The 23,066-nt window shown below is 55.5% G+C and overlaps 3 protein-coding genes across 3 annotated transcripts in view; all 3 read right to left on the bottom strand.

Moving 5' to 3' along the window:
* Positions 305-5,015, bottom strand: DOK3 (docking protein 3). The gene is made up of 5 exons (XM_021084392.1): positions 4,852-5,015; positions 3,627-3,932; positions 1,598-1,697; positions 1,310-1,482; positions 305-1,193 (listed from the first exon to the last, which is right to left on the bottom strand). Exons 1-5 carry the CDS (start codon positions 4,915-4,917, stop codon positions 519-521), a joined length of 1,320 nt encoding a protein of 439 aa, XP_020940051.1. The 5' UTR covers positions 4,918-5,015; the 3' UTR covers positions 305-518.
* DDX41 (DEAD-box helicase 41) lies at positions 305-12,724 on the bottom strand. The gene is made up of 20 exons (XM_021084371.1): positions 12,102-12,724; positions 11,904-12,014; positions 11,462-11,621; positions 11,307-11,381; positions 11,116-11,176; positions 10,852-10,988; positions 10,410-10,482; positions 10,139-10,292; positions 9,912-10,048; positions 8,938-9,100; positions 8,662-8,793; positions 8,314-8,385; positions 8,113-8,209; positions 7,824-7,973; positions 7,668-7,739; positions 7,442-7,552; positions 4,852-7,278; positions 3,627-3,932; positions 1,310-1,482; positions 305-1,193 (listed from the first exon to the last, which is right to left on the bottom strand). The coding sequence occupies exons 1-17, from the start codon at positions 12,126-12,128 to the stop codon at positions 7,142-7,144; spliced, it is 1,869 nt and encodes a 622-aa protein (XP_020940030.1). The 5' UTR covers positions 12,129-12,724; the 3' UTR covers positions 305-1,193; positions 1,310-1,482; positions 3,627-3,932; positions 4,852-7,141.
* Positions 15,715-23,066, bottom strand: part of FAM193B (family with sequence similarity 193 member B) — a 33,704-nt gene continuing 26,352 nt past the window's right edge. The window contains 5 exon segments of the mRNA NM_001243850.1: positions 15,715-16,100; positions 17,846-17,943; positions 19,044-19,119; positions 19,272-19,607; positions 19,610-20,294. Coding sequence (NP_001230779.1) covers positions 17,847-17,943; positions 19,044-19,119; positions 19,272-19,607; positions 19,610-20,294 — 1,194 coding nt within the window. The 3' untranslated portion in view covers positions 15,715-16,100; position 17,846.

Genomic DNA, 23,066 nt, shown 5'->3' with positions numbered 1-23,066 from the left:
ATTCAGAGGGCAGCTCTTCTATCCACAAGCCTTATTTCTCCTTCTGCCCTATTGTCTGAGCCATTTCTGCTGCACAGGACCACATGGAGTCATAATTATCTGCATTCCACCCGCCTGCTCCAATGCACTTGAGCCTACTGGTGGCAGAGGTCAGATCCAGGTCACATGTGTTCCTGGAACTGAACACAGGAGACTGGTGTTTGCTGCAACACCTGTGACTGAGGGTCCGTGTGGACGAGTTTGTGCCACTGCCAGGAGCCCTAGCCAGGAGGTACAGACTGTGGACAATGAGGTAGGACCGAGATGGGAACCTAAAGGTTTTATTATCAGCAAATCTGTACACTATACACTGGGGGCCCTGCGGGGCATGTGAGGGTGTCCTCCCCCCGGCTTCCTGCCTTGCCATAGGGGCCCAGGCCAGAGTGAATGTGGGGGTGTGTCCTCAGATGTCCATTGTGGGTGCGCCCTCTAGTCCAGGGATAGTGCCCTTCTCTCCTCTTGCCACATACAAGCCTCAGTCAGGGCCGGTCGCAGGGGGGCGGGCCCTTCTTCCGCTCACGACTCAGCAGGGTCACCAGCTTGGCCTTGAAGCCAGAGTGGAGGCCAGGATGGCCCAGGCCCCCGGCGTCCTCGCTGTGGTCTGCCAGATCCAGCTCCAGCAGCCTCCGGTACTGAGCCTCCAGGCTGGGGTCGAGGGCCTGCCCGGGCCAACCCGGGTCCTGGCTGTTGTGGTAGATGGGGCTGGCGGGGATGCTGCTGCTGCCCCGGGCCTCCTGCTCTGGGCCGCCGGCGTCCAGCATGCACAGGTTCTCGTACAGGTGGTGGGCGGCGGTCGGGGGCCCGCTCGCCCGCTTGCACACCGAGGCATAGAGCACCGGCTCGTCAGCGGCCGCGTGGCCCAGTAGTGGGGGCAGGCTCTGGGGCCCGGGCTCGGCCTCGCGCACCCTCCGGAAGCCTGGCGCCTCGGTCCCCGGAGGCACCTCCCGCAGCTCCCCAGGCGGCTCCAGCGAGGGCAGGGAGGTGGCCCTGGGAAGGGGGCAGGGACGAGGCCCCGCCGGCTCCGGGAGTCGCTCCCGCTGGCGGGCGATGGCGGCAGCCACGGCTCCGCACAGGTCGCGGGCGCGGGGGCTGCTGAAAGCGAAGAGGCCCTCGCCCGAGTCGCAGCGGCGGCCGGCTTCAAAGGAGAACACACCCTGGGCATGGGCGGCACGCGGCGTCAGCGGCTGCGGGGCCACCCGCCGCCCAGCGCCACCCCGCCACCCGCCACCCTTCCCCTCAGGACCGATGGGGCGGCCGCCCAGCACCTCACCTGGTCGGAGCCGAACTTGCGCAGGAAGCGGTAGGGCCAGGTGTAGAGCGGCTGGGGGCTGGGGGGCTCTCTCAGCTGGATGGAGTCCTGGCCCAGCAGCAGGAGGTAGGGCCCCTTCAGCTGGCAGCGGGCCGCGGCCTCAGTCCTCTGCACCACCACCGGAAACTCGACCACTGCAGGCAGGGGGCGGTGAGGGCGTAAGCATAGCCCTCGGGGTCCGGCGCCCCCCACAAGATCCCAGCCCGGGGTAGGCTGGGACTGACCCTGCCCCTGTACCTCCCAACTCACATTCCTGCCAGGAGGAGTAGATGGAGTTCTCCTCCATGGGAACCCGGTCCCTCTTGGGAGCCTCCGCCTCCCCTGATCCTGAGGAGCTCTCCCCTGTGCCCTGGGGAATGGGACAAGGTCAGAGGTTAGAGTTCCACCCGCTCCTCTTCCCACATCCTTTCCCTGGGGTCTGAAACCCAGGACTCTGCAACAAGCAAGGGCACACTGGTGACCAGTCCCAGTTCAGCCCCCAACAACCCTGCACGACCCTGGGCATCTATCAGAGACTGCTTCCTTACCTGCAATCCCCACTAGTTACCCCTTGAGGGTGCTAAGAGCTGTAAAGCAGAGGGCACACAGGATGCCCTTCATCTCCCTTGAGGTTGGCCGGGGACTGGGCCAGCATGGGTGTGTCCCTGACAGCTTGGAGCAGTAAAGGCGTGGGAGTTTAAGATTGGGACCCATGAGTGAATGGCTACATGTTCCTCCCCAGGCCTCTTTCCCCATCTCCTCTGGCATCCTTTGGGCTCTGACCTTGAGCATTTCCATCATGACCACCTTGATCATGGGGCTATGGTCAGGGTCAAAGGCAAAGGCAGTCCCCCTACCAGTCTCCTTGTCTTGCTTATTTCCTTTTTTCTTTCTTTTTTTTTTTCTGGCCACAGCATGCAGCGACTTAATGTGGCATCTCAGTTTCCAGACCAAAGGTTGAAGTCGGGCTAAAGCAATGAAAGCACTAAATTCTAACCACTAGACTACCAAGGAACTTTGTCCTTTAAAAAAAAAAAAAGAGTTGTGGTAAAATACACAACACAAAAATTATCATTTTAACCACTTTAAAGTGTACAGGGAGTTCCCTGGTGGCTCAGCAGCTAAAGGACCTGGCATGGTCACTGCTGTGGCATGGGTTCAATCCCTGGCTGGGCAACTTCCACATGCCGCAGGCATGGGCCCTAAAAAGAAAGAGTATAATTTAGAACCTTTTCACTACAAATGGAAACCCCGTACTTATTAGCTGTCATTCTCCATTCTCCCCTCTCCCCAACACCCCGCAACCACTAACCTGCATTCCATTGCTATGGATTTGTCTGTTCTGGCTATTTCATGTAAATAGAATCATACAATGTGAAGACTTTAGCGTCTGGATTCTCTGATTTAGCATGTTTTCGATGTCCATCCATGTCATGGCATGTGTCACTGCTTCATTCCTTTTCATGGGCAAGTGATGTTCTGTTGCATGGATAAACCGCATTTGGTTTATCCATTCATCAGTTGATGGACATTTGGGTTGTTTGCATCTTTGGGCTAGTGTGAATAATGCTGCTCTGAAGATTCCTGTACAAGTTTTGTTTGAACACCTGTTTCAGTTCTCCTGGATAAATGCCCAGGAGTGGAATTGCTGGGTCATATGGTAACTCTGTTTAATTTTTGAGGAACCGCCATTCATTTCCTTTTGGTCCATCACAGACCCTGTTAAGCTCAGTCTCTGGGTCCAACTCCCCAAAGGTTTCTCTACTCCCTTGGAATAAAACCAGAAACTCTACATCTGGCCCAAGGCAGTTTCAGCTGGGCTCCCACCAAACTCTCCACTGTTGCCTCTTCCTGGCATCAGCCCCCTTTATCCTCCAGCCACACTTGCCCTTCTGCCTCTTGAACACCAGGCTTTTCCCTGTCAAAGAGCCCTTGCCCATGCCGCTCCGTCTGTTTAGGAGACCCCTCAGACCTGGGTCTAGGACACTCTGTCTTCAGATCTTTGCCTGGGGGGTTATTTGTCCTTGAGGTGCCCTCTCCTCCCTTGAGAAGCCTTCCTGGACCATCCTGTCTAACGTCCCCCGTCACTTCTGGTTCCATCCAGCCTCTCATTTTCTCCAAAGCACGTGTGGTCATCTAAGACTTGTAATGTGGGCTTGCGCTGTTTCCCAGGCTTGTAGGGGCTTGGCAGGTGCTTGCTGAGTGACAGGATATGAGTGAGCACGGAGATGAACCAGGTCGGGTGAGGTGGTCTCCCTGGCCAGCCCCCAGAGTCCCTGCCCGCCTGCCTTGTGCTCACCGGGAAGGCCAGCTGGCAGATGGGGTCCATCCACTCCTGGCGGTGCTGTGCAGCCAGCAGGTGGCTTCGCTCCGTGGTGGTGAGCAGGAAGGCGCTGGTGTCCCGGGGACAGCTCTCACCATCAGCCGGCAGCACGGACACACAGTCGGCCAGGCGGATGACCCGCCTCTCCCCCCGCCGGCTGGGCCCCCCAGACCTGTCACCTGTTGGCCCCAGGCCACCATCCCGAAACTCCCAGCTCTCCAGCCGTGCCACGCCTGATGGGCCTCCCGCATACAGCAGACCCCACATCTTCCGCCAAGACTTCTGCGGGAGACAAAGATGGGGAAGGGGCTCCCTGCAGCTCAGCCCAGCACAAGCCGCTCAGCCAACTGGCCACCCACACTGGCCTCTGCCTCCCCCACCTCCTCAGGCAGCAGGTGTCTTTCTGGAGCCAGCCTGGCAAGGGGAAGAGTCTGTGTTTGGGGTCATTCAATCCTGGGTTCAAATCCACCCCATGCTTTCCTGTGATCCCCATAGGCACTAGAGTCCTCGTCTCTCCAAAGGCCATGAGAACACAGGGTTAGGACTTGTACTGGGTAATGTCTATAAAGTTATCTAGTGGCTGGAGCATGGCACCTGACAGTTATGTTGATGCCCAGCCCCCACAAAGAAAAGGTCAGTTGGACCACAGGACAAGGCTGGGGCAGGCAGGAGGCCTCAGTCTCATGATGGCAAGGAAGGAAACATGCAAATAATACCGAGCAAAGGAAACAGACGGTTTATCTGCCTGGGCAGCAGCTGCAGCTGAGCTGAGGGTGTGCAGTGCCTGCTACCCCAGGACAGGGCTGGGAGGAGCTGAGCCCTCTTCTGAAGGATGGGGTTCTATCCTGGAGGTGGGGAGCTCCTCCAGCTCAGCCCGCAGACCTCCTGAGGGGGCCTCGGTGTCACTAGTAGTTGGGATGGAAGGCTGTTGGATTAGCCAGCCCCTGGGTTCTGCCCTGCCCCAAAGGTTGTATTCTTAGACCCTCCCCACTCTCGCTCCCGTCTGTAATGAGGCAGGGTCTCAAAAGCACTCCCTCAGCCCCACGCTGGGCTGAGGACAGGAACGGGCTCTGTCCCACTCCCCCACACCCGGTTTGGCTCCCGGAGCCTGACTCCCTCCCCCACCCTCCCAGGTCCCTGTGGGCAGGGGCGGAAGCCCACCACCTGTCCTAGGCAGCTGCCTGGCAGCCAGGGTCCCCACCTTGCCAAATTTGACTTGCTGCTGGTAGAGGATGCCATCCTTGATGGGGGTCTCTAGAGGCTCCATGGCCGTGGCCGGGACTCAGGGCCGCCACTCTGAGGGCCTGAGGAGACTGGTGACAGGCCGGAGGGGAACTCCTTATACTTCCCCTTCTGGCCACTTCCCCCTCCCTCTGTCCAGAGAGGCAGCTGCAGGGCTGGGGGGAGGGGAGCCCTGCCTGCAGTAAAGGAGCTAGGATGGGGGGAGAGGGCATCACATACTCCTTCCTTGGGGTTCAAGCTGACCCAAGGTGCCCACTAGTGCCTGGCAGGGGCCTCAGACCCCCCCCCCCGAGGGCAGATGACCCGTGCCAGCCCAGGTCAGCTGGGTGTGAACATCTGACCACAAGCTGGCTCTCGAGTCATGAGCTCTGACCCCTCCCCCATGCAGGAGCTCTTCCGTACACAGGGGCCTGGCATTCCCACCACCCTGTGCCCTCCAGGACCTTTCTCTAGCCAGACAGGCAAACTCTGTGCTTTCCCACTTGGAGTCCTGGTTAGTTTGCTTGTCTTTATCCCGGAAAGGGTTCTAATACTCTCTTGCTCCTCCCCATTTTCACAGCCCCTGCCCATTGCCAGCCTTGGCATTTCTCCTTTGAACCATGGCCCCACCTGGGCCCACCCGGACCTCTCCACCAACCCCAAACCTACTCGTGTTTCCCCTCCCTAAACATTTTCTGGCTCCTAGTGCCCTTGGGTCTAGCTTGGATTCCTTGGCCCAGCACTCAAGGTGCTGTGTGTTCTGGTCTCCACCTCCCCTAGCCTGGCCCCTCCAGGGCACCTCTCACCCCTGGGCTGCTTGGCACACTGGGGTCTCTTCCTCCAGGAGCCCTCCCCTGACTGCCACGCTGTCTGAGAGCACAAAGGCCTCAGTCCCCATGACTGGGCCCCAGCCACGTGAGCGTGTGTGGCACACCCCTAGCAGGCCCCCTAGAGAGCTCACACGCTTTTTAAGTTTTGCTTCTTGCTGGGGGAGCCTGGGGCCGGGGCTTGTGGGAGGACCTGGATTCTGGGGACAGCCTCATGGCATTCATTCAGTGCCACCTTTGCCAAGGAACATCTAATAGGTTGAAGAATACTGGTTTTCTTTTGCAGGGGGGTGGGGGGGTAGCACATGTGGGGTTTGTAGTTTCTCAGGCAGGAAATCTTTTCCTAGGGCACTGTTCACTGGCTTTGTGCCCACTGTGGCCCAGGCAGTCGCGAGCTCCAGCAGCCTCAGATACCATGTCCTTTGCATTCTCACTGCCAGTTCAAGGATGAGGAAATCAAGGCTCAGAAACATTAAGTAACTTGCCCAAGGCTTGAGCAACTGCTGTCCTGCTGGGATAACCCTGTGGCCTCATACATGAAGTACCAGGCACAGAGGAGCTGCTGCCAGCGCTTTTCTCTGCCTACCCCTTGCCAGATGTTGAAATCCTGGCTCATATGCCAGCAGTCTCATGACCACAGTCCATGTTCATTCAAGGCTGATCTGTCTGTCCCCTTACCTGTGAACTTCTCAGAGGGCATCTGCTTGGCTCATCTGGGTCCTGAGCCCCACTCATAGCTGGGCACAGAGCTGGGTCAGTGGGTGCTTGTGGCCTGAATCCTGTGGCATCTGCTTCCCCCTCAGCAAATGGAGCAGAGGGTTCCCTACTGAAAGCCTGCATGGGTAGGGGCCTGAGGCAGGAAGTCGCCTCCCAAGAGGCCCCTGGGAAAAGCCCCAAGAGCTTGAGACACTGACAAGAGGGAGGTTGGGGCAGGGCTGGAGGTTATAACAGCCAACCAGAGAGATCAGAAAAACCCAACCATTTCCTCTTGGTCCACCAATGTAGTCCTTTCCTGAGTCATGAGTCCAGGTAGCCTGGAGGAGATCCCCTCGGTCCCCAGAGAGGGGCCCAGTTAGGCAGTTCCTTCCACACTGAGTACCAGCAGGCTGGCTATTGGTGGTGCTGGTGGGAGACGCCAAGGCCCTACCTCAGAGAGGCTCTGGAGGTCAGTGGGTGAGGCCTCCCCAGGAAGCAGGGAGAAAAGGAGGTGAAACAGAGGCTGAGACCAGAAAGGCTTGTGCTTTAATCGTAGCTAGGGTAAAGGGGAGCAAAAATAGTAATTCCAGGGAGCACAGGGAGCAGGTAGCCAGGTCCAGCCTGGCCCAACCCAGGCCAGCTGGGCCAAAGATGCCAATGTCTTGTTCATGGGGCTGGCGTGTTGGGGAGGCGGATGGAGCCCCAGGGATGGAGGCCCCTTGGAGAGAAGGGCGGATGACACCTGGCTCAGAAGTCCATGGAGCTGTGGGCCAGGTAGTCCTTGCGGCCAATGTTGCTAACCTGCTTCGTCTGCATAGCCTCGAGTTTGGGGCAGTCAGTGATCCGATGGCCCAGGCCCCCACAGAAAGCACAGCCACGCTCTCCTGGGGGCATGGGGCATGGGCCAAGGGTCAGCATGGTGATGGGGCCAGGTACCATGCCCTAAACCTCAGCCCTCCCACCAGACCCACAGTGCACTGAGGGGCAGCATGGACTTGTCCCGTGGTGTTCCCCTCACACCCCCACCAGACTCCCACCCCACATCACCTCCAATGTCCAGCATGGACTCGTCTCCACAGTGTAGCACTTGCAGCACAGGTGGAACTTTCTGCTTGGCCTCCAGCAGCAGGGCTTTGAGGTCCATCAGCACTGACTCATCTGTTGGGGTAGCAGGGAGCCATCAGGTCCAGCCCTGGGCCCTGCAGCCAGGACCTGGGTGGTCACAGGTGGAGGACTGGGAAGGCAGCTGAGGTGGCCCTGGTAACAGACTCACCACAGGCCTTGTTGATGAAGGTGGTGGCGATGCCTGTGTTTCCTGAGCGCCCAGTGCGGCCGATACGGTGCACTGCAGAGAGAGGGAACAGATCCTCTGGCCCGCTGCCCAGGGGCTCGGGCCTAGCCCACTCCCCTGACCCCCCAAGCTCCCCACCATAATTCTCGATCTCCTCAGGCATGTCATAATTGATGACATGCTGGATGGCAGGGAAGTCCAGGCCCTTGGAGGCTACGTCTGTGGCTACCAGGACATCCTTCTTGCCCTCCCGGAACGCCTCGATGGCCTTGGTCCTTTCCTCCTGGTCTGGGAAGGGTCAGGCAGGAGTTGTTAGGGCGACAGCAGGAGTCTGGGGAGTAGCAGCAGGCCAGCCAGGCAGGGGAAGGGATAAGATGAGGGGCTGCTATGGCAGCAGGGTCCATGCCTATGCATGTGCCATCCTGACCTTTGCCCCCATGGATGGCCACAGCCTCGACTCCCTTGAGCAGCAGGTACTCGTGGATGGCGTCTACATCTGCCTTCTTCTCCGCAAAGATGAGCACCTGTCCGGGAAAACCAATTCTAGACACAGGGGCTGACTCCCTTGGGCCCCCACGACCTGCCCGGGGGATGCTGCCCTTGGGCCGGCCTGGCTGGCGGCACTCACGGGCGGCGGTGTCTTCTGCAGGCACTCGAGCAGGTACACCATCTTGGCTTCCTCCTTCACGTATTCCACTTCCTGCCACCACCAGGAACAGGTCAGGTGGTCCTGAGAACCGGCTCACCAGCCATGGCCCTGCCACAGAGGACGGGCCCCCAGTCCCGACTACAAGGCAACCAGAAGCCCCTTGCCAAGGGCTGAGCAGCCTAAGAAGGATTCCTGCTAAGGGCCAGGGCTGTGAATGGAACCCCTAGTGCTCACAAGGTGGCCCCCTCACCCGGCTCCAATCAGCCTCAAGGGAACCTCGCCAGCTCCAGCCCTCACGGGTGCTGGCCATCAGGAGTGCGTGCCCACCTGGATGACATCCAGGCTGGCAGCCCCGGCGCGCCCCACGTTGATCGTGACAGGCTTTACCAAGGCGCTCTTGGCGAAATTCTGAATCTTCTTAGGCATGGTGGCACTGAAGAGCAGGGTCTGTCGCTGGCCCTGAGGAAGAGTAGGGCTGGGGCTGAGGGCAAGTAGGGGCTGGGGAGCTGGGACAGTGGGTGGGCAGTGCAGGGCCCTCTAGAGTTGAAGGTGGTAGGCAGGGGGAGGGTGGCAGGAGCAGCCTGGCCAGGTGGGGAGGAGCACCTTGAAGTAGGAGAAGATGGTACGGATGTCGCCCTCAAAACCCATGTCGATCATGCGGTCAGCCTCATCCAGGGCCAGGTAACGGCAGATGTCCAGGCTGACCATCTTCTTCTGCAGCAGATCCATGAGGCGCCCAGGTGTGGCCACCATCATGTGCACGCCACTGGGGACCAAACAGAGATCCTGAAGTCAGGGCCACCTGCTCAGCCCTATCCAGAGGCTGGCACTCCACCTCATTCTGCCCTCTGGCCTCCTTCCTGTCTCTCCCCACCTGCCCTTCCTTGTCACTGCTACCACCTTTCCCTGTGGACAGCACACAGCTCTCCTGGAGGGCACTGTAGTCAGCTCTGTGCCACAGCTCTTCTAGAGCCATGTGGTCACCCCAGCCTCGCACACCCTTCCCCCTTTTCCCAGATCACTCCCAGGAGGACTGTCCTGAATCTTCAGATCGGCCTCAGCCTATGCTCCTGCAGCTCCCGAGTAGGCCTAAATGGGCTCACTTTCCTGCTATACCGAATTCATTTTTTCCATGTCTGCATCTTCTCTGACTAGCAAATGCCTATGCAACAGGGACTGGGTTTGGCCGGTCTGTAACCACAGACATCTGGTGATGTCTGTCAGGGACTGCACTGTGTGCACAGGTCCAGCCATGCCCTAGTAACTCAGCCTCCTGGACAGACCACGCTGGACAACCCTGAGGTCCCTGGACACTCTGGGGCCCACCACCTCTGTGCCTTCTGCCTGGAAGGCCCTGACTCCTTCACCTGGCAGAGGCCTCCATTCCATCTACTGTGTTCCCACAGTATTTCACCACACCCCTCTGTCCCACTCCAGCCAGCCTCCCCATTAGACTGGGGACTCCCCATTAGACTGGCTGGGCCCACAGGAGGCTTCCACAAGGATCTGTCGAGGAGCTGAAGCAAAGGGTCCTAGGGGCTTTGGGGATGCCCTGGGGGTCGGGTGCCTATACTCACTGTCGGATGGTCTCCATCTGCTCTTTGACAGACATGCCCCCGATGCAGAGGGCACAGCGCAGGAGTGGCGAGCTGTCCTCCTGCAGCAGGCGGCAGTAATACTCCAGGATGCCGTGGGTCTGCCGGGCCAGCTCCCGCTGTAGGTACAGGGGCAATGGCTGCTACCAGAGGTGGCCCTGTTGGTGCCCTGCATTCCCCCACTCCCAACCCCAGCCAGCTTATCTTACCGAGGGGCAGATAATGAGTCCATAGGGCCCTTCGCGCTTAGAGAAAGGTAACCTCTTCTCTTGTTCCAGGCAGAACATGATGACGGGCAGGGTGAACACCAGTGTCTTGCCTGAACCCGTGAAGGCAATGCCTATCATGTCTCGGCCTGAGAGACTATTGAGAGAAGACAGACCTGAGGGTCAGGTTCAGTAGAATAAACGGACTGCCTCTCATCTAACGACCGCTCCTCCCTGTCACCACCCTCCTCAACACCAGCAGGTTCACACTCACATGGTGGGAATTCCCTGGATCTGAATGGGTGTTGGGTGGTGGATGCCCTTCTTCTTTAGGCCTCTCAGGATGGCTACAGAAAACAACCCTGCCATCATCCTTGTGTCTCATCAGGCCCCCCAAAGCCCATAAAACTGGCACTATGTTGAAACTAAGAGAGAAAGACAGACACAGGCTTGTCCAAGGCCTCCAGGTAAAGTGGAGGCAGGGTTCACAGCCAGGTCTGTTAAAGGCCATTGTTACCTGTCCACTAAAATTCTCTAACGGCAGAGAGTAGTACATATGTATAATTGCACCAACTGAAAAAGAATCATCAAGACCAATCCCTCCATCCCCACTGACTGGACCCAAAGATGTAGCTGCTGAGCTCAGTGAGGGCAAGGATGCAACTGCACAAATGTTCCACTATCATAGTGTGGTACTGCTCCGAGCTCCCAAGTACCTGCAGGAAATTTCATTTCCTTGAAACTCTTGATGGGTGGTGGGATCCCATCACCTTCCACCAAGATGTGGTACTTCTTCCGTACACGCTCATGCCGCTCTTCAGACATGCTCAGAACATACCGGGGTGGTGTCCAACTGTGGGTGGGTGGCAAGGGTCAAGAGAGCCCCTGGACACAGCTGGTTTTAGGGTGTCCCTGCCAGTGTCCCCCAAATACGGTCCCAAGTAAGGGTTACTGACTTTCCACAGGCCAGAAAGACATACCTAGTTTTGATCGGGTCGTCGTATGTGATTCCCTTAGCCATCTCCTTCACTGACATCAAGGCTGAGAAGAGAGATGTGGCTAAGGACTGGCTACTGCTTCCCAGAGGCCAGACCCCCTTGAGATATAACATGCCTGGGGTTGGAGGAGGAGAGGCAGTCCACCTCCTCTCTGCCCCTGCCTACAACCATACCTCGACCTTCAGCTACACTCTCCAGGATCTTCTCCTCTTCCTTCAGCTGCTTCTCCTTGGCAGACTCTTTGCGGGCTGACAAAAGCAGCAGAAGGTGTCAGAAAGACACTAAAGCAATGTACCAAGCTGAGCCTCCCTCTTGTTGCCCAACTCACCTTCAGCCTTCTCTTTGAGGTGCTGGTGCTGATCCAGAAGGCTGACGTTGGACTGAGGGCCCAGCGGGATGTCGTCCTCATCTCCTCGGGGTTCGCTGCCGCTGTCCTGCTGCTCCTCTTCCGCAGCTCCCTTGCGCCTTCGCTGAAGCAGCTTCTGGAGCTGAGGTTCCACGAGCGCCTCTCAGAGCCGAGTCCAATGCAGAGTGGGGCATTGGACCCAGGGGCAGGTGTCAGGATCCTGGCTCTTGGGAGAGGATCCTGTGCCCCGAGGTGCAGAGCTGCCCCATCCCTCAGATCACGTCGCCTCACCAGTTCCCCCCTTTGCCTGGGGACCATGCTCCTGTATACTGACACCTCACTCTGCAAACCTGGGGCCATCCCCCATGCCACAGCCAAACCCTCATTCCTGCCCTCATTCGTCCCCGCGACCCAGGGCCCTGACCAGCAACTGCCGGCGCTGTCGCAGTGGTACGTAGGGTACATAATCCTCATCGTCCTCATCCTCCGCCTCGGAGCGGCTTCCTGTGGCAGTTGCCTCGTCGGTGCGAGCCCGCTGCAGATATACACGAGTCAAGGCCCAGACTCCCCGACTTCATTACCACTCGCAACCCACGCGGACCCCAGCGAGCAAAGCTCCCACCTTCCTCTCTGGTTCGGATTCCTCCATTCTTTGCTATACGCATGCGCGCCACGGCAAACCCCCGCCCCCCGCCTTTCCTATGATGCTATCCAATCAGATGTGAAGAAGCAGACGTCGGCAGCTAGCAGCGACCTGAGTGCCGGATCGCGCAGAGGGACAAACTTTCTCCTGAGTCCCTGTCTGGCGGAGCCGCATCCCAGTTCCCTGTGGGCGGCTACGCAGCTGTTGCCAGGGCTGAGAGCTAAAGCCTTAGGCAAGGCACCGTTGGACGCTGCAAAATTTGGAGCATGCGCTGAAGGCTCAAGCCGATCCTGTTTGAAGCGTGGAATCTGCTGACTCCGAAGAGGGCGGCTTGCCAGGTGCCCAGCCTCGCCTAAGGCGTGACGTTACCTGGTACACCCCCGCTAGCGGACACTGTCCTCTCGTGGCCAGGGAGCTCTGGGACCGGGCCAGCTGGGATCCCGCCCCGCTCTCTCCAGCCGCCATTAACTCTCACGGGCCACAGGGGTCAGGGTGGGGCTTGCAGAATAAATGACTCAACACATGCTGCCGCCCTGACTGGGATTCTCATCTGTGTGATACCTTATGTTCACGGTGATGAAGAATAAATGAAATACTGATGACGGTGGTTTCTGAGGGGCTGTACATGTATGTAAACGATTATTATTGTAAATGCTGTAACAGAGCTCAGACAGTGATCGGAGAACCAGAGAAGTCTTCTAGGAGAACTGGATCTGTGGAGTCTCAGAGCTGGGAGTGCAGGAGAGGAAGAGAGAGGCTTCGTGATAGAGGGTCCAGTGGGAGTGAAGTTCTGGCCATGTGCAAGTTCCTCAGGGAACAAAGAGATCACTTGGCTTGTATCAGAAGGGGATAGTCAGAGCTAAAGCTGGAAAAGTAGATCCAGAGCATGCAGGGCCGAGACTGTCAGGGTAAGTAATTTCAATTTCATTGGGGCCTTTTATTTTTATTTTCTTTTTAGGGTCGCTCCTGCAACATATGGAAGTTTTCGGGTTAGGGGCTGCAGCTGTTTGCCTACACCACAGCCACTCCACGCCATATCCAGAGCTTCCTCTGCAACCTACACCACAGCTCATAACATTGCGGATCATTAGCCTACTGGGCGGGGCCAGGGATCAAAGCCACATCCTCATGGATACTAGGTTTCTTACCACTGAGCCACAATAGGAACTATCCACTGAGGACTTTTATTTTTATTATTTATTTATTTATTTGTCTTTTTCTAGGGCCACACCCACCAGCATAAGGAGGTTCCCAGGATAGGGGTCCTCCCTGTGATACCTTATGTTCACGGTGATGAAGAATAAAGCCACACAGCCACAGCGACGCCAGATCCGAGCTGCGTCTGCGACCTACACCACAGCTCATGGGAACGCTGGATCCCCAATCCACTGAGCGAGGCCAGGGATAGAACCCAAAACCTCATGGTTCCTAGTCGGATTCTTTTCTGCTGTGCCGTGACGGGAACTCCTCACTGAGGACTTTTTAAAAGGAGCGACAGGTTAGTGCTGTTCTTTTCATAAATACTTATACATGATTTTCATATGATTTTTCATATATATGATTTTTTTCCTTTTTAGGGCCACACCTGTGGCATATGGAAGTTCCCGGGCTAGGTGTTAAACTGGAGCAGCTGCCGGCCTATGCCACAGCTTGCAACAATGAGTGATCCTTAACCCAGTGAGCAAGGCCAGGGATCAACCCAGTATCCTGACGGACCTTATGCTGGGTTCTTAACCTGTTGAGCCACAAAAGGAACTCCCCCTTCATATACTAAATATGAGTATGTGCTGGGCATTGTGCCCAGTGTCGAAGGAGATAAAAGATGAGCAAGACACAAACATGGCTTGTGAGTTTACAGATTAGGGGAGATGGAAACAGAAAACTGGTCTTGAGGTCAGGAAATCTCATAAGACACAAAAGTTACCACTTTTGGAATTAGCACAAAGGCAGTGCAAACTGATTTTCATAGTCAAAGTGGCTTTTTAGTTGTGATGTGAAGAATATGGTAGAATTCACAAAGAATTCTGAATTATCTGAGAAGGGGGGAAATAAGTGAGCTAAAACCAGGAGACCTGAAGGTGCTAGGCATAGCTGGGGACAGAGGTCATTAGGTGTGGCTGGAGTGTGCCAGAGGCAGAGGCCAGGCTTGGAGGGCCATGAATGACACTGACGGAAGTCTTTCTCTGTAGGTAAAGTGGCTGGCTGCTTGAGTAGACCTGCACTGTAATTATGAAGCAGAATTTTATTTATTTAGGGCTGCACCTGTAGCATATGTAAGTTCCCAGGCTAGGGGTCGAATCAGAGCTGTAGCTGCCAGCCTACACCACAGCCACAGCCACATGGGATCTAGCCCACTTCTGAAACCTGCACTGCAGCTCAGGGCAATGCCAGATCCTTAGCCCATTGAGCAGGGCCAGGGATTGAACCCAAGTCCTCATAGATGCTAACTGGGTTTGTTACCTCTGAGCCACAATGGGAACTCTGATGAAGCAGAATTTTAGACAGCTGTGACAATTCAACTGCAGGACAGGAGCCTGGTGCAAGAGTTGAAGGGAGAGAGGAACACAGGTAGTAAGTATACAGAGAAAGGTTTCAGAGGGAAGTGTCCACACTTCCTTGGGGATTAGGAAAGGCCAGGGAACCAGGAATTGTGAGCCTCTGGTCAATGCTGTTTCACCTCTTTAGAAGAGGAAGCTGGTACTGCCAGTCTTGGGTGGGGGCAGTTGGTGGGAGGGGGGGGGACCTCAACCTAGGGGGTAGGAGGGAGTGGTTTCTGATCTGGTCCCAACACTTCACAAAGGGTTCTTAGTGACTCTGTGGCCACTGCCACTGTTGCTCCCCACAGAAGCTCAAATTATGAGTTGGTTTTAGTAGATAAAAATGACACTGGAGGCAAGGATTTGGGATTCAAAGGCATTTGAATGTGTGTGAGGCATTTCTAGCAAGTCTGTCATATTAAAACCTGAATTCACAAAGCAGATCCATGGTGGGGAGGGAGAGATGAGGTAGTTTGCACTACAGGAGACATAATTATTCTCCTAACCCTCAAGTACCAAGTACTTAGGCTACATGGTCCATTCCCATTGGAAAGTCAGATCCAATTTATAAGAAAATACATTTACCACCAACTTCCCCTGAAGACACCAACTGTCCAGGCTATAGGTGCATGTGGAGCCCACAAAGGCCTCAAGTCTTCTCCTGATGACTCCTCACATCAGCTGCTTAGAGACCAAGTCCCATCTTGTAGGGAGGGAAACTGAGACAGTGTGGGGGAGGGGATGCTCAGGGTTTCCATACCTGAGTCCTCCCAACAGAAGAAAAGGGCACAGATGCTGCTGTCATACAGGCCTATACTCTAGTTCTAGTTGGCCAGACGAGCTCTGTAGAGTCACTTTCCTGTTTTAGTTTTAGTTTCCTTATCTGTAAAACGTGATAAGCTGTCCTATTTAACACTGGTGCAAGAATTAAGCCAAAACAATGCCAACCTGTTGACACAGGCTCTTGAAGGTAAATGACTAAGACAGATTCCAATGCTTCTGAATCCATCCCTCACCCTCATCCTCCACCCAGACAAGCAAACCAACACACTGACTCTGTGTCCAAATGTTGCTTTATCTTTCGGCAGGAAAGATCTTCACAGTATCAAAAGTAAAGAATTGGAAAAAACAAACAAACAAAAAAACCCCAAAAAAACTAAACACAAAGAGAGCAGTGTTGGGCCAACAGTACCATCAGCCCCCAAGCCCACAGGCCAGCCCAGTCCCCGGGCTCTGAGTGGAGGCTGCGTAGCACCAGGAAGCGGCTCTGCAGAGGTCCCGAGGGGCCCCAGCATGCACGGCATCTATTCAGCTTTTGGTTGGTCCGGGATGGTGGGGAGGGTCTTGGGCAGGTGGATGGGGATGTTGAGGAAAAAACTGTAGACCTTCAGCCGGCAACTGGGGTCTCAGGACACCCTGAAGAAGCTCAATCTGGAAGGGGCTGAAAAAACAAGAGCATGGCCATATGGTGAGCAGTAGCCCCCACTATAGCACCCCCACACTGACTCTGGATCTCCACAGATCCAATTTATAAGATGGAGGCAAGAACAGCTGCCTGCTATTATTATCCCCTGAGCGGAAAACACCACACAGACTTTCTTGATCACCTCCAACAGAGGGTAAAGGTTAAGACAGCCCCAGTGAACCTCAACCTCATCCTAAATCTCAACGAAGGTGGACAATCATTGAGGAGCCACAGCCCTCTCCTGCAGGCCAGGGTGGAATGAGACTAAGCACTCAGACTCCTGCCTCGGGCTCCAGGTACAGCCTGGGCTAGGTCCCGAGTCAGTGCCAGCGCTGCTTTCTCACACGCTCAGGGCTCCCAATCATACTCTGAGGAGGGTGGGGAAGGTCAAAGGAGAAAATTTACTGGTGGGGAGCATGCCCTGTCTTGACAAAGAGATCAGCCAAGAGAGAGTGGATGAAGGAGGCTGGAAAAGGTTTCCTAGGTGATTGGTGCATTGGGCTGTGGGAGGAGGTGTGACCCTTTTTCTCTCAGAAGAGGCAACAGATAAGGGTATAACTCCAGGTGTAGCTCCTGTTCCTGTGGAAGTGGAGAAGAAAGGCAACAGGGCACCCTGTCCCTGGCAGGAGCTCCTGGGGGCATGGACAACTCAGTCTGGCAAAGGATGGGGATGCCCAGGCCCACAGAGCAGAGGGGCTGAGGTGAGTCTGAGGACAGCCCTGACTCTAGGGTATTACAAAGGTGCCAGAGGGAGCCCAGCCCTGAAGGCTGCCCCTGGGAAGCTGGGGCTAGCGTCAAGGGTGGTGGGATCCTGACCCAAAAAGGGACTAGGGTACTCAGCCAAGGGTCCAGGAAGTCTGCTGCCCTGGCACTGGAAAGAAGAGGAGGACAGGTGAGAACATCCTATTGAGAGGGGGTACCCAAGTTCGGCCCACCTCGCCCAGCTTCCTATTGCTTAAGGGCCACTGTGTGGCTGCCAGCCAGAAAAGGCCTGATCCCAGAGAAGCAGCTTAGGGTGAGCTGTGGCACTGCACAGCTATTATTAAGCCCCAAGCCCAGCACTTCAGGCCCGCCAGCCAGCCTTCTCTTCTGCCCGGGGTTCTCAGCCCACTGCCATCCCCGTCTTCTGTTTTCAGCTTGGAACATCATCCTTTATGTCAGTATTTCAGACAAAAGGACCTGTGCAGGTGGCTGGGAGGGAAGTCCAGAGCCCACTGGGGCCAGGCTCTTCTTCTAGGAGGCTGCTCTGCTACCAATTTCCTCATGGAACCTGTGGTGCTTGGAGAAGAGGACCCATCAATTCCCCTGTGCTTAAATGACCTCCAAGGCCTTGTTCCAGCTTGGCTGTCCTCTCACTGCTCCCTTGGGGCTGGCCCCTTTCCAAATGGCTTCAGCTAGGAAGCCCTCTGGTAGCCTGCATGGAGAAGCCAGGCCACGCAAGTGAGATTTAACTCTGAGATGGAAAATGTCAGGGGTGGGGGCAGCCCTCTGAGGCCCATGGCTTCCTGGGCACTTTGGGAGGCATCCCCAGGGGATAGCAGTGCTGGAGAGCCCTTCAGGAACATGGGCAGGAGGGCTCTCAGGAGAAGAGACAAGGCCTGCCAAGCACCTAGACCAACTCCCTGTGCCCCAGAGCATGAAATGGCCTGGCTGGGGCACAGAAGGTGGCAGAGCATGGGAAGATGGGGTGCATGCAACACTCAAGGGGGAGGTCTATATACCTCACTGAGCTGTGCTGGGAGTGGTTTTCTTGAGGCTGAAGTTGGTCCAGTTCACGGCAACTTTCTGACGTGTTTGCTTTGCAGAATCCAAACAGAACCTATTGGGTTTTCAAGATGCCAGAGAAGCATAGTCAGAAGTTTCCTTCTCTCCCCCATTGGACCCTCTTTTTTTTTTTTTTTTTTTGTCTTTTTGCCTTTTCTAGGGCTGCTCCCACAGCATATGAAGGTTCCCAGGCTAGGGGTCGAATTGGAGCTGTAGCTGCCGGCCTAAGCCAGAGCCACAGCAAAGTGGGATCCGAGCTGCGTCTGCAACCTACACCACAGCTCACAGCAACGCCGGATCCTTAAACCCACTGAGCAAGGCCAGGGATCGAACCCGCAACCTTATGGTTCCTAGTCAGATTTATTAACCACTGCGCCATGATGGGAACTCCTGGACGCTCTTCTAGACCTGTGTCCTGGCCCCTGAAAAAACCAGACCAGTCCTGTACAAGGCCTCTGGCTCCCAGATGTTGGGGTCCAGCAGTATGGGGCTCCTTGGATGAGGCACCCACAAGCTCAGGGGACGATGTGTGAAGAGAGTGACACTACCTTGTGATGCAACCTCCTCGCTCCCCCTGTCCTTTACTCTAGCTGCACTGGGATGGATGCCTTCTGCTTCTCCGAGGATGATGTTTCTTTTGCCCCCAAACGCTTTCCCTTTTACCTAGCCCACTCATTCCTACTCTTCAGGTTTCAGCCTGGTTACCACCTCTCCCAGGACAGCCCTCACCCCAGCTTGGCCATGCCCCAGCCCCAGCCCCATGCTCTCAGTTCTCTAACAGCACATATCACTGTATTGCATATTTATGGCTCTCTCCCCACATCTAGACAGACTATGTTTGATTTGCCTCTGCCCCCAGAAATTAGCCCAGGCAGAGCAGAGGAAGCGCAGGTGAATAAAACTGGAGCAAGCCCTTGTTCACAGGGCCTGACATGCTTCCTGCTCCCTGTCCCTTGCACCTTCCCAGATGACCCATTCTGCCAAATCATCCTGGCCACTAGCGTTCTAACAGATAGGCTGGTGGGAGAGAGCCTGAGGGCTGGAGAAGGCCTCCCTCCAAGGGCTCAGGGCTGAGGTGAGGCCTTTTTGAGAGTCCTGCACATGGGAGGCCCTGGAGTCCACTGCAAGCAGGACAGCAGGTGGCCTCACACCCACCTCTTGAAGTACTCCACCTCCCGGTCAGTCTCATCCATCTCCGCCCCGTCCATGTCCTTAGGCAGGAACACATCGTCTAGGGAGACATAGCCAGGGGGGCTCAGCGCTCACGGCCAAGCCTCTGGGTCATGTTCTTAGGGCAACGCTGCTCATACGTGAGGACTGCCCTCCACCCCGTGGCCTGGCTGGGTGTGGGGGGGTCAGCCACTCAGTTGCTGGTGCACTCACCCAAGGAGGAGGCTGACTTCTCCTGCTTGTTGCGGCTCCGGCGGCTGCGGCCCTTGCCCTGTGGCAAGCTCTGTGGCCTTGCTGGGCCTGGGGGCTGCACAGACTCCTGCTCCAGAGGCCGTACCTTTGTCTCACCTGGCCAGTTTCGCCAGGAGCTGCCCTTCTCCTTGTCAGCTTTGGGGCTGCCAGCCCAGCCTGGTCCTGGTTGGGCCCCCCGGCTCCCCTCTCCAGCCTCGGCACAGCTGTCCACTCTGGGAGGCTCCAGGGCCTTGCCTGGCTGCTTGGGGCTGGGGGTCTGGCCCTTGGCACTGGGAGCCTCAAGGCAGGCTGGGGACTGGGGGGTGGGCTCACCTCGCTCTTCTTGGCCTGACTGCCCTGTCTCTTGCCCTTCCGCGGCTTCCCACCTGAGGCCAAAGGCTCAGGCAACTCCTGCTTGCAGCCGGGGACCTCCTGTGGGCTTGGCTCCTCAGAGCTAGGGTTGCCTGGCTTGGGTGTCTTGACCCAGATCACCCGGGACAGGTTGGGCACGGTGTTGAGTCTCCTCACTAGCCCATTCTCGGGGATGATACCGGGAGGGGGGCCCCTCACCTCTGTCCATGGTGGGTGGGGACTTCTCATTTCTGCCCATGGTGGGGCTGGCTCGCCTGGAGCTTGTAATATATGGTTCTGAGGGGAGCCCAAAGTCAAAGGGGACAGATCAAGGTTGATGTCAGGCCGTTGCTCTGAGGAGCCATTGAGGTTTGAGGGGGTTAGACTCTGGGGCTCTGGCTCAGCAGCCCCCTCCTTAGAGAAGCCATTGCTGTCCATGCTGAGCTCACACACACTGAAGCTGGCACGGATGGAGTCCTTGACAGTGTTCTTAATCTCCTGTAGACGGCTGCTCAGAAAGCTGTTGACCCGATCCAGCTCCCGGTCAGGCCACTCCAACAGCCTCTCCCTGGCAGGCCTCAGCTCCCGGCTTCCAGAAATACCACGATTTGCCTGCTTTAGAGCTTCTGCTGCCAACTGGGCCTTCTCCTTTTCCTGCCAATGCAAGAGGCAGTTTCAGCATGGGCTTGGCAGCTGCCGGGCACAATGTGACACCTGACATCTATCTCAGGCCCAGTTTTGCCACTAACTGGCTAAAGGCAGGGCCTGGCAATCCGGGCCTACTCACCCACCCTGCAGTAGTGAGAATCAAATGTAACTAGATAGATACATGTCCCAAGGATGGAGGCAGTTACACCCACAACCCACAGAGGATAAGCTTTTTACATTTTATTCATCCAGGGCCCCAGTATCAGTCCTAGGGCCTAAGAGGCTAGGACTCAAAGTGATAGGAATGCACCTAATTGGACCTTGCCTTCCAGGCATAAGCTTAAGCAATTCATTCACTTGCTGAGTCTCAGTGGACTCATCTGCAAAATGGGAACAGTAATTCTGGAGTGAAAACAAAAGTGGAGATGCATGTAAGGAAGATGGCTGCTATGGAGGCATTCTCTCCAATTCTGCAGCTAGCAGGGGAAAAATGCCATGACAACATGGAGGTCTTTCAAGAAGGAAGATATAAGGCTGTGAGACTGCCATGATAGATGAGACTGCTCTGGGTGGCTGGGAATGTATGTGCCCTCCTGATGCTGCCTCTGGGTGCTAGTGGAGAGGTCCAAGTTCCCACAGGAAGACCACTGGCTGCCAAGGTGGCCTCAAGTAGTCAAGGACATGCCTAAAGTGTGCCTAATGGTATACAAAGGACAGCGATATGCCCCACCCCAACAGCAAGACATAAAAGTAGCTCCTTTGCCCAGGTGAGAACCAGGAGGGCGAGGGAGGCTGGACCCTGCCACTCAGCACTGAGAGAGTCGGATGTGGAGAATGAAAACAAGTCTGTGGGCTCTGAGTCAGCCCAGCCCTCTGCCTAACCTCAAGGCACCAGCAGGCCCAGGAGGCCTTTAGAGGGAAACAGGAGATAGATGTCAAAAGTCAGTGAGAAGTAGGCCAAGGGCTGGATGACTTCACCATTTTACTTAATTCCAACTGATTTTGGAATGGAGTGGGAGAAAATGAGAAAAGAGGGCTTGCCACCATCTCAAGGTCAACTTAAAGAGGCTGACCCCATGTCTCAGTGGGTGTGCACTTACTTATTCTCTCATCTTCTTTGAATACTGGCTTTGCAGCTGACTAGGACCACAACTGTGGGACCTTGGACAAATCACTTATTCTCTCTGAACCTTTACTATCTCCATTTGTAAATCTGGGAGAAAAACTACCAACCTATATAGATCGTGGGGTCACTATGAGGACACCTAAGTGGTGTGTGTCCCTTTCCCTGAGCACTAATAACGCTGTGCCTCACACTGTGGTGCTGAGGTGAGGAAGAAACTCAGTCTGGAGCAGCTCTGTGCTGAGAACTCTGAGGCCATGGGGATGGACAAAGAACTGGAAGGCTCTTCACGTCGACCCTCCTCTGCACCAGAACAGCTTTGCTTTTACTTGTTTGGAATTTAGGTTCCAAGGAAGATTTCAATTGCAGGAAAGAGTTTTGCTACCAAGCAGAAGTCTGAAAACTACTGGTGCAGATGGAATTACGTATAATTTGGTAGCGAGAGAAGGAGAAAGCACAGAAACACACATTTTCTGCTACATACCATGAGCCTGGTACTTCCCACATGTTGTCTCACTTAATTCTCACAACTGCCCTTGCTATGTCATTATCCTCAATTTACAGATGAGAAAACTTGACTTTGGAAAGAATAAGGAACTGGCCCACAATTACATGCTAGTAAGTGGCAGTCAGGACAGCACACCCAGAGGTGATCTCTAGAAGTTCCTGTGTTTTTCTTTTCTTTTTTTTTTTTTTTGGCCGTGCCTGTGGCATGTGGAATTTCCTGGGTCAGGGACAGACCTTGTGCCACAGCAGGGACCCGAGCTGCTGCCGTGTAAACACTATATCCTTAACCCGTTGAACCACAGGAGAACTCCTCTCAATATCATCTGACAATCATTTCTTGACCTGTAACTCTGTGAGGCACTGGGCTGGGCTCTGGGAATCCAGCCACGCATGAGACAGTCTCTGCTTGCCGAATTGAGTCTGCTGGGGGGAGAGAGATATGCAATCAGGCTGTTTAATTCTGAGTGACAGCGACAAGAGCTACGGGGAAAAAAGCAGAGAGTGTTCTGGGAACCCAGACTGGGCCATGAGGCGGGTGCCTCCCAGAGAGGGTAATATTTCACTGAGCACTGATGGGTGAGCAGGATTTTCCTGGAAAGGGTGAGACGAACACACTCTAGATAAAAGGAAGTGCAAGTAGAAAGGCTGGGAAATGGGAATACGCAAACTCTTTAGGGAATGCAAACATTCAGAGGGACAGCTAGAGCACTGATTTCTTTTGAGGGGGTCGATGGGTGGGCAGGAAGCCCATGGCGGCAGGCTGAGAGATGAAGCTGGCAAGCTAAGCAGTCTTGAAGAGCCCCACAGGCCATGCTTGAGCCTGGATTTGATCCTAACGGTAATGTTCAGCCACTGAAGGCTTTTTAAAGCAGTGACGGGAGGGTGGAGAGAAATGGATGGTGTGAGCTACTTGGGGCATAGCATGGCCAGGAGTTTTGGTGACGGGTGGGGAGAGAATGAGATGAGTCATGAAAACAACATCGACAACCACTGCTGCTGCTGCAGCAGCTACACCGACCAAGTGTTCACTCTGCCCAACCTTTCTGTGCATCACTCCTTTTCATTCTCCCAACAGCCTTGAGTCAGGTTCTACTGTTATTCTCATTTTATGGAGGAAGAAACTGAAGCTTGGAGGTTAAGTGATTTGC

The sequence above is a fragment of the Sus scrofa genome, chromosome 2 (assembly GCF_000003025.6).
Source record: "Sus scrofa isolate TJ Tabasco breed Duroc chromosome 2, Sscrofa11.1, whole genome shotgun sequence".
In the NCBI taxonomy this organism is placed as follows: Eukaryota; Metazoa; Chordata; class Mammalia; order Artiodactyla; family Suidae; genus Sus; species Sus scrofa.
This window is presented reverse-complemented; position numbering and strand designations above follow the sequence as displayed.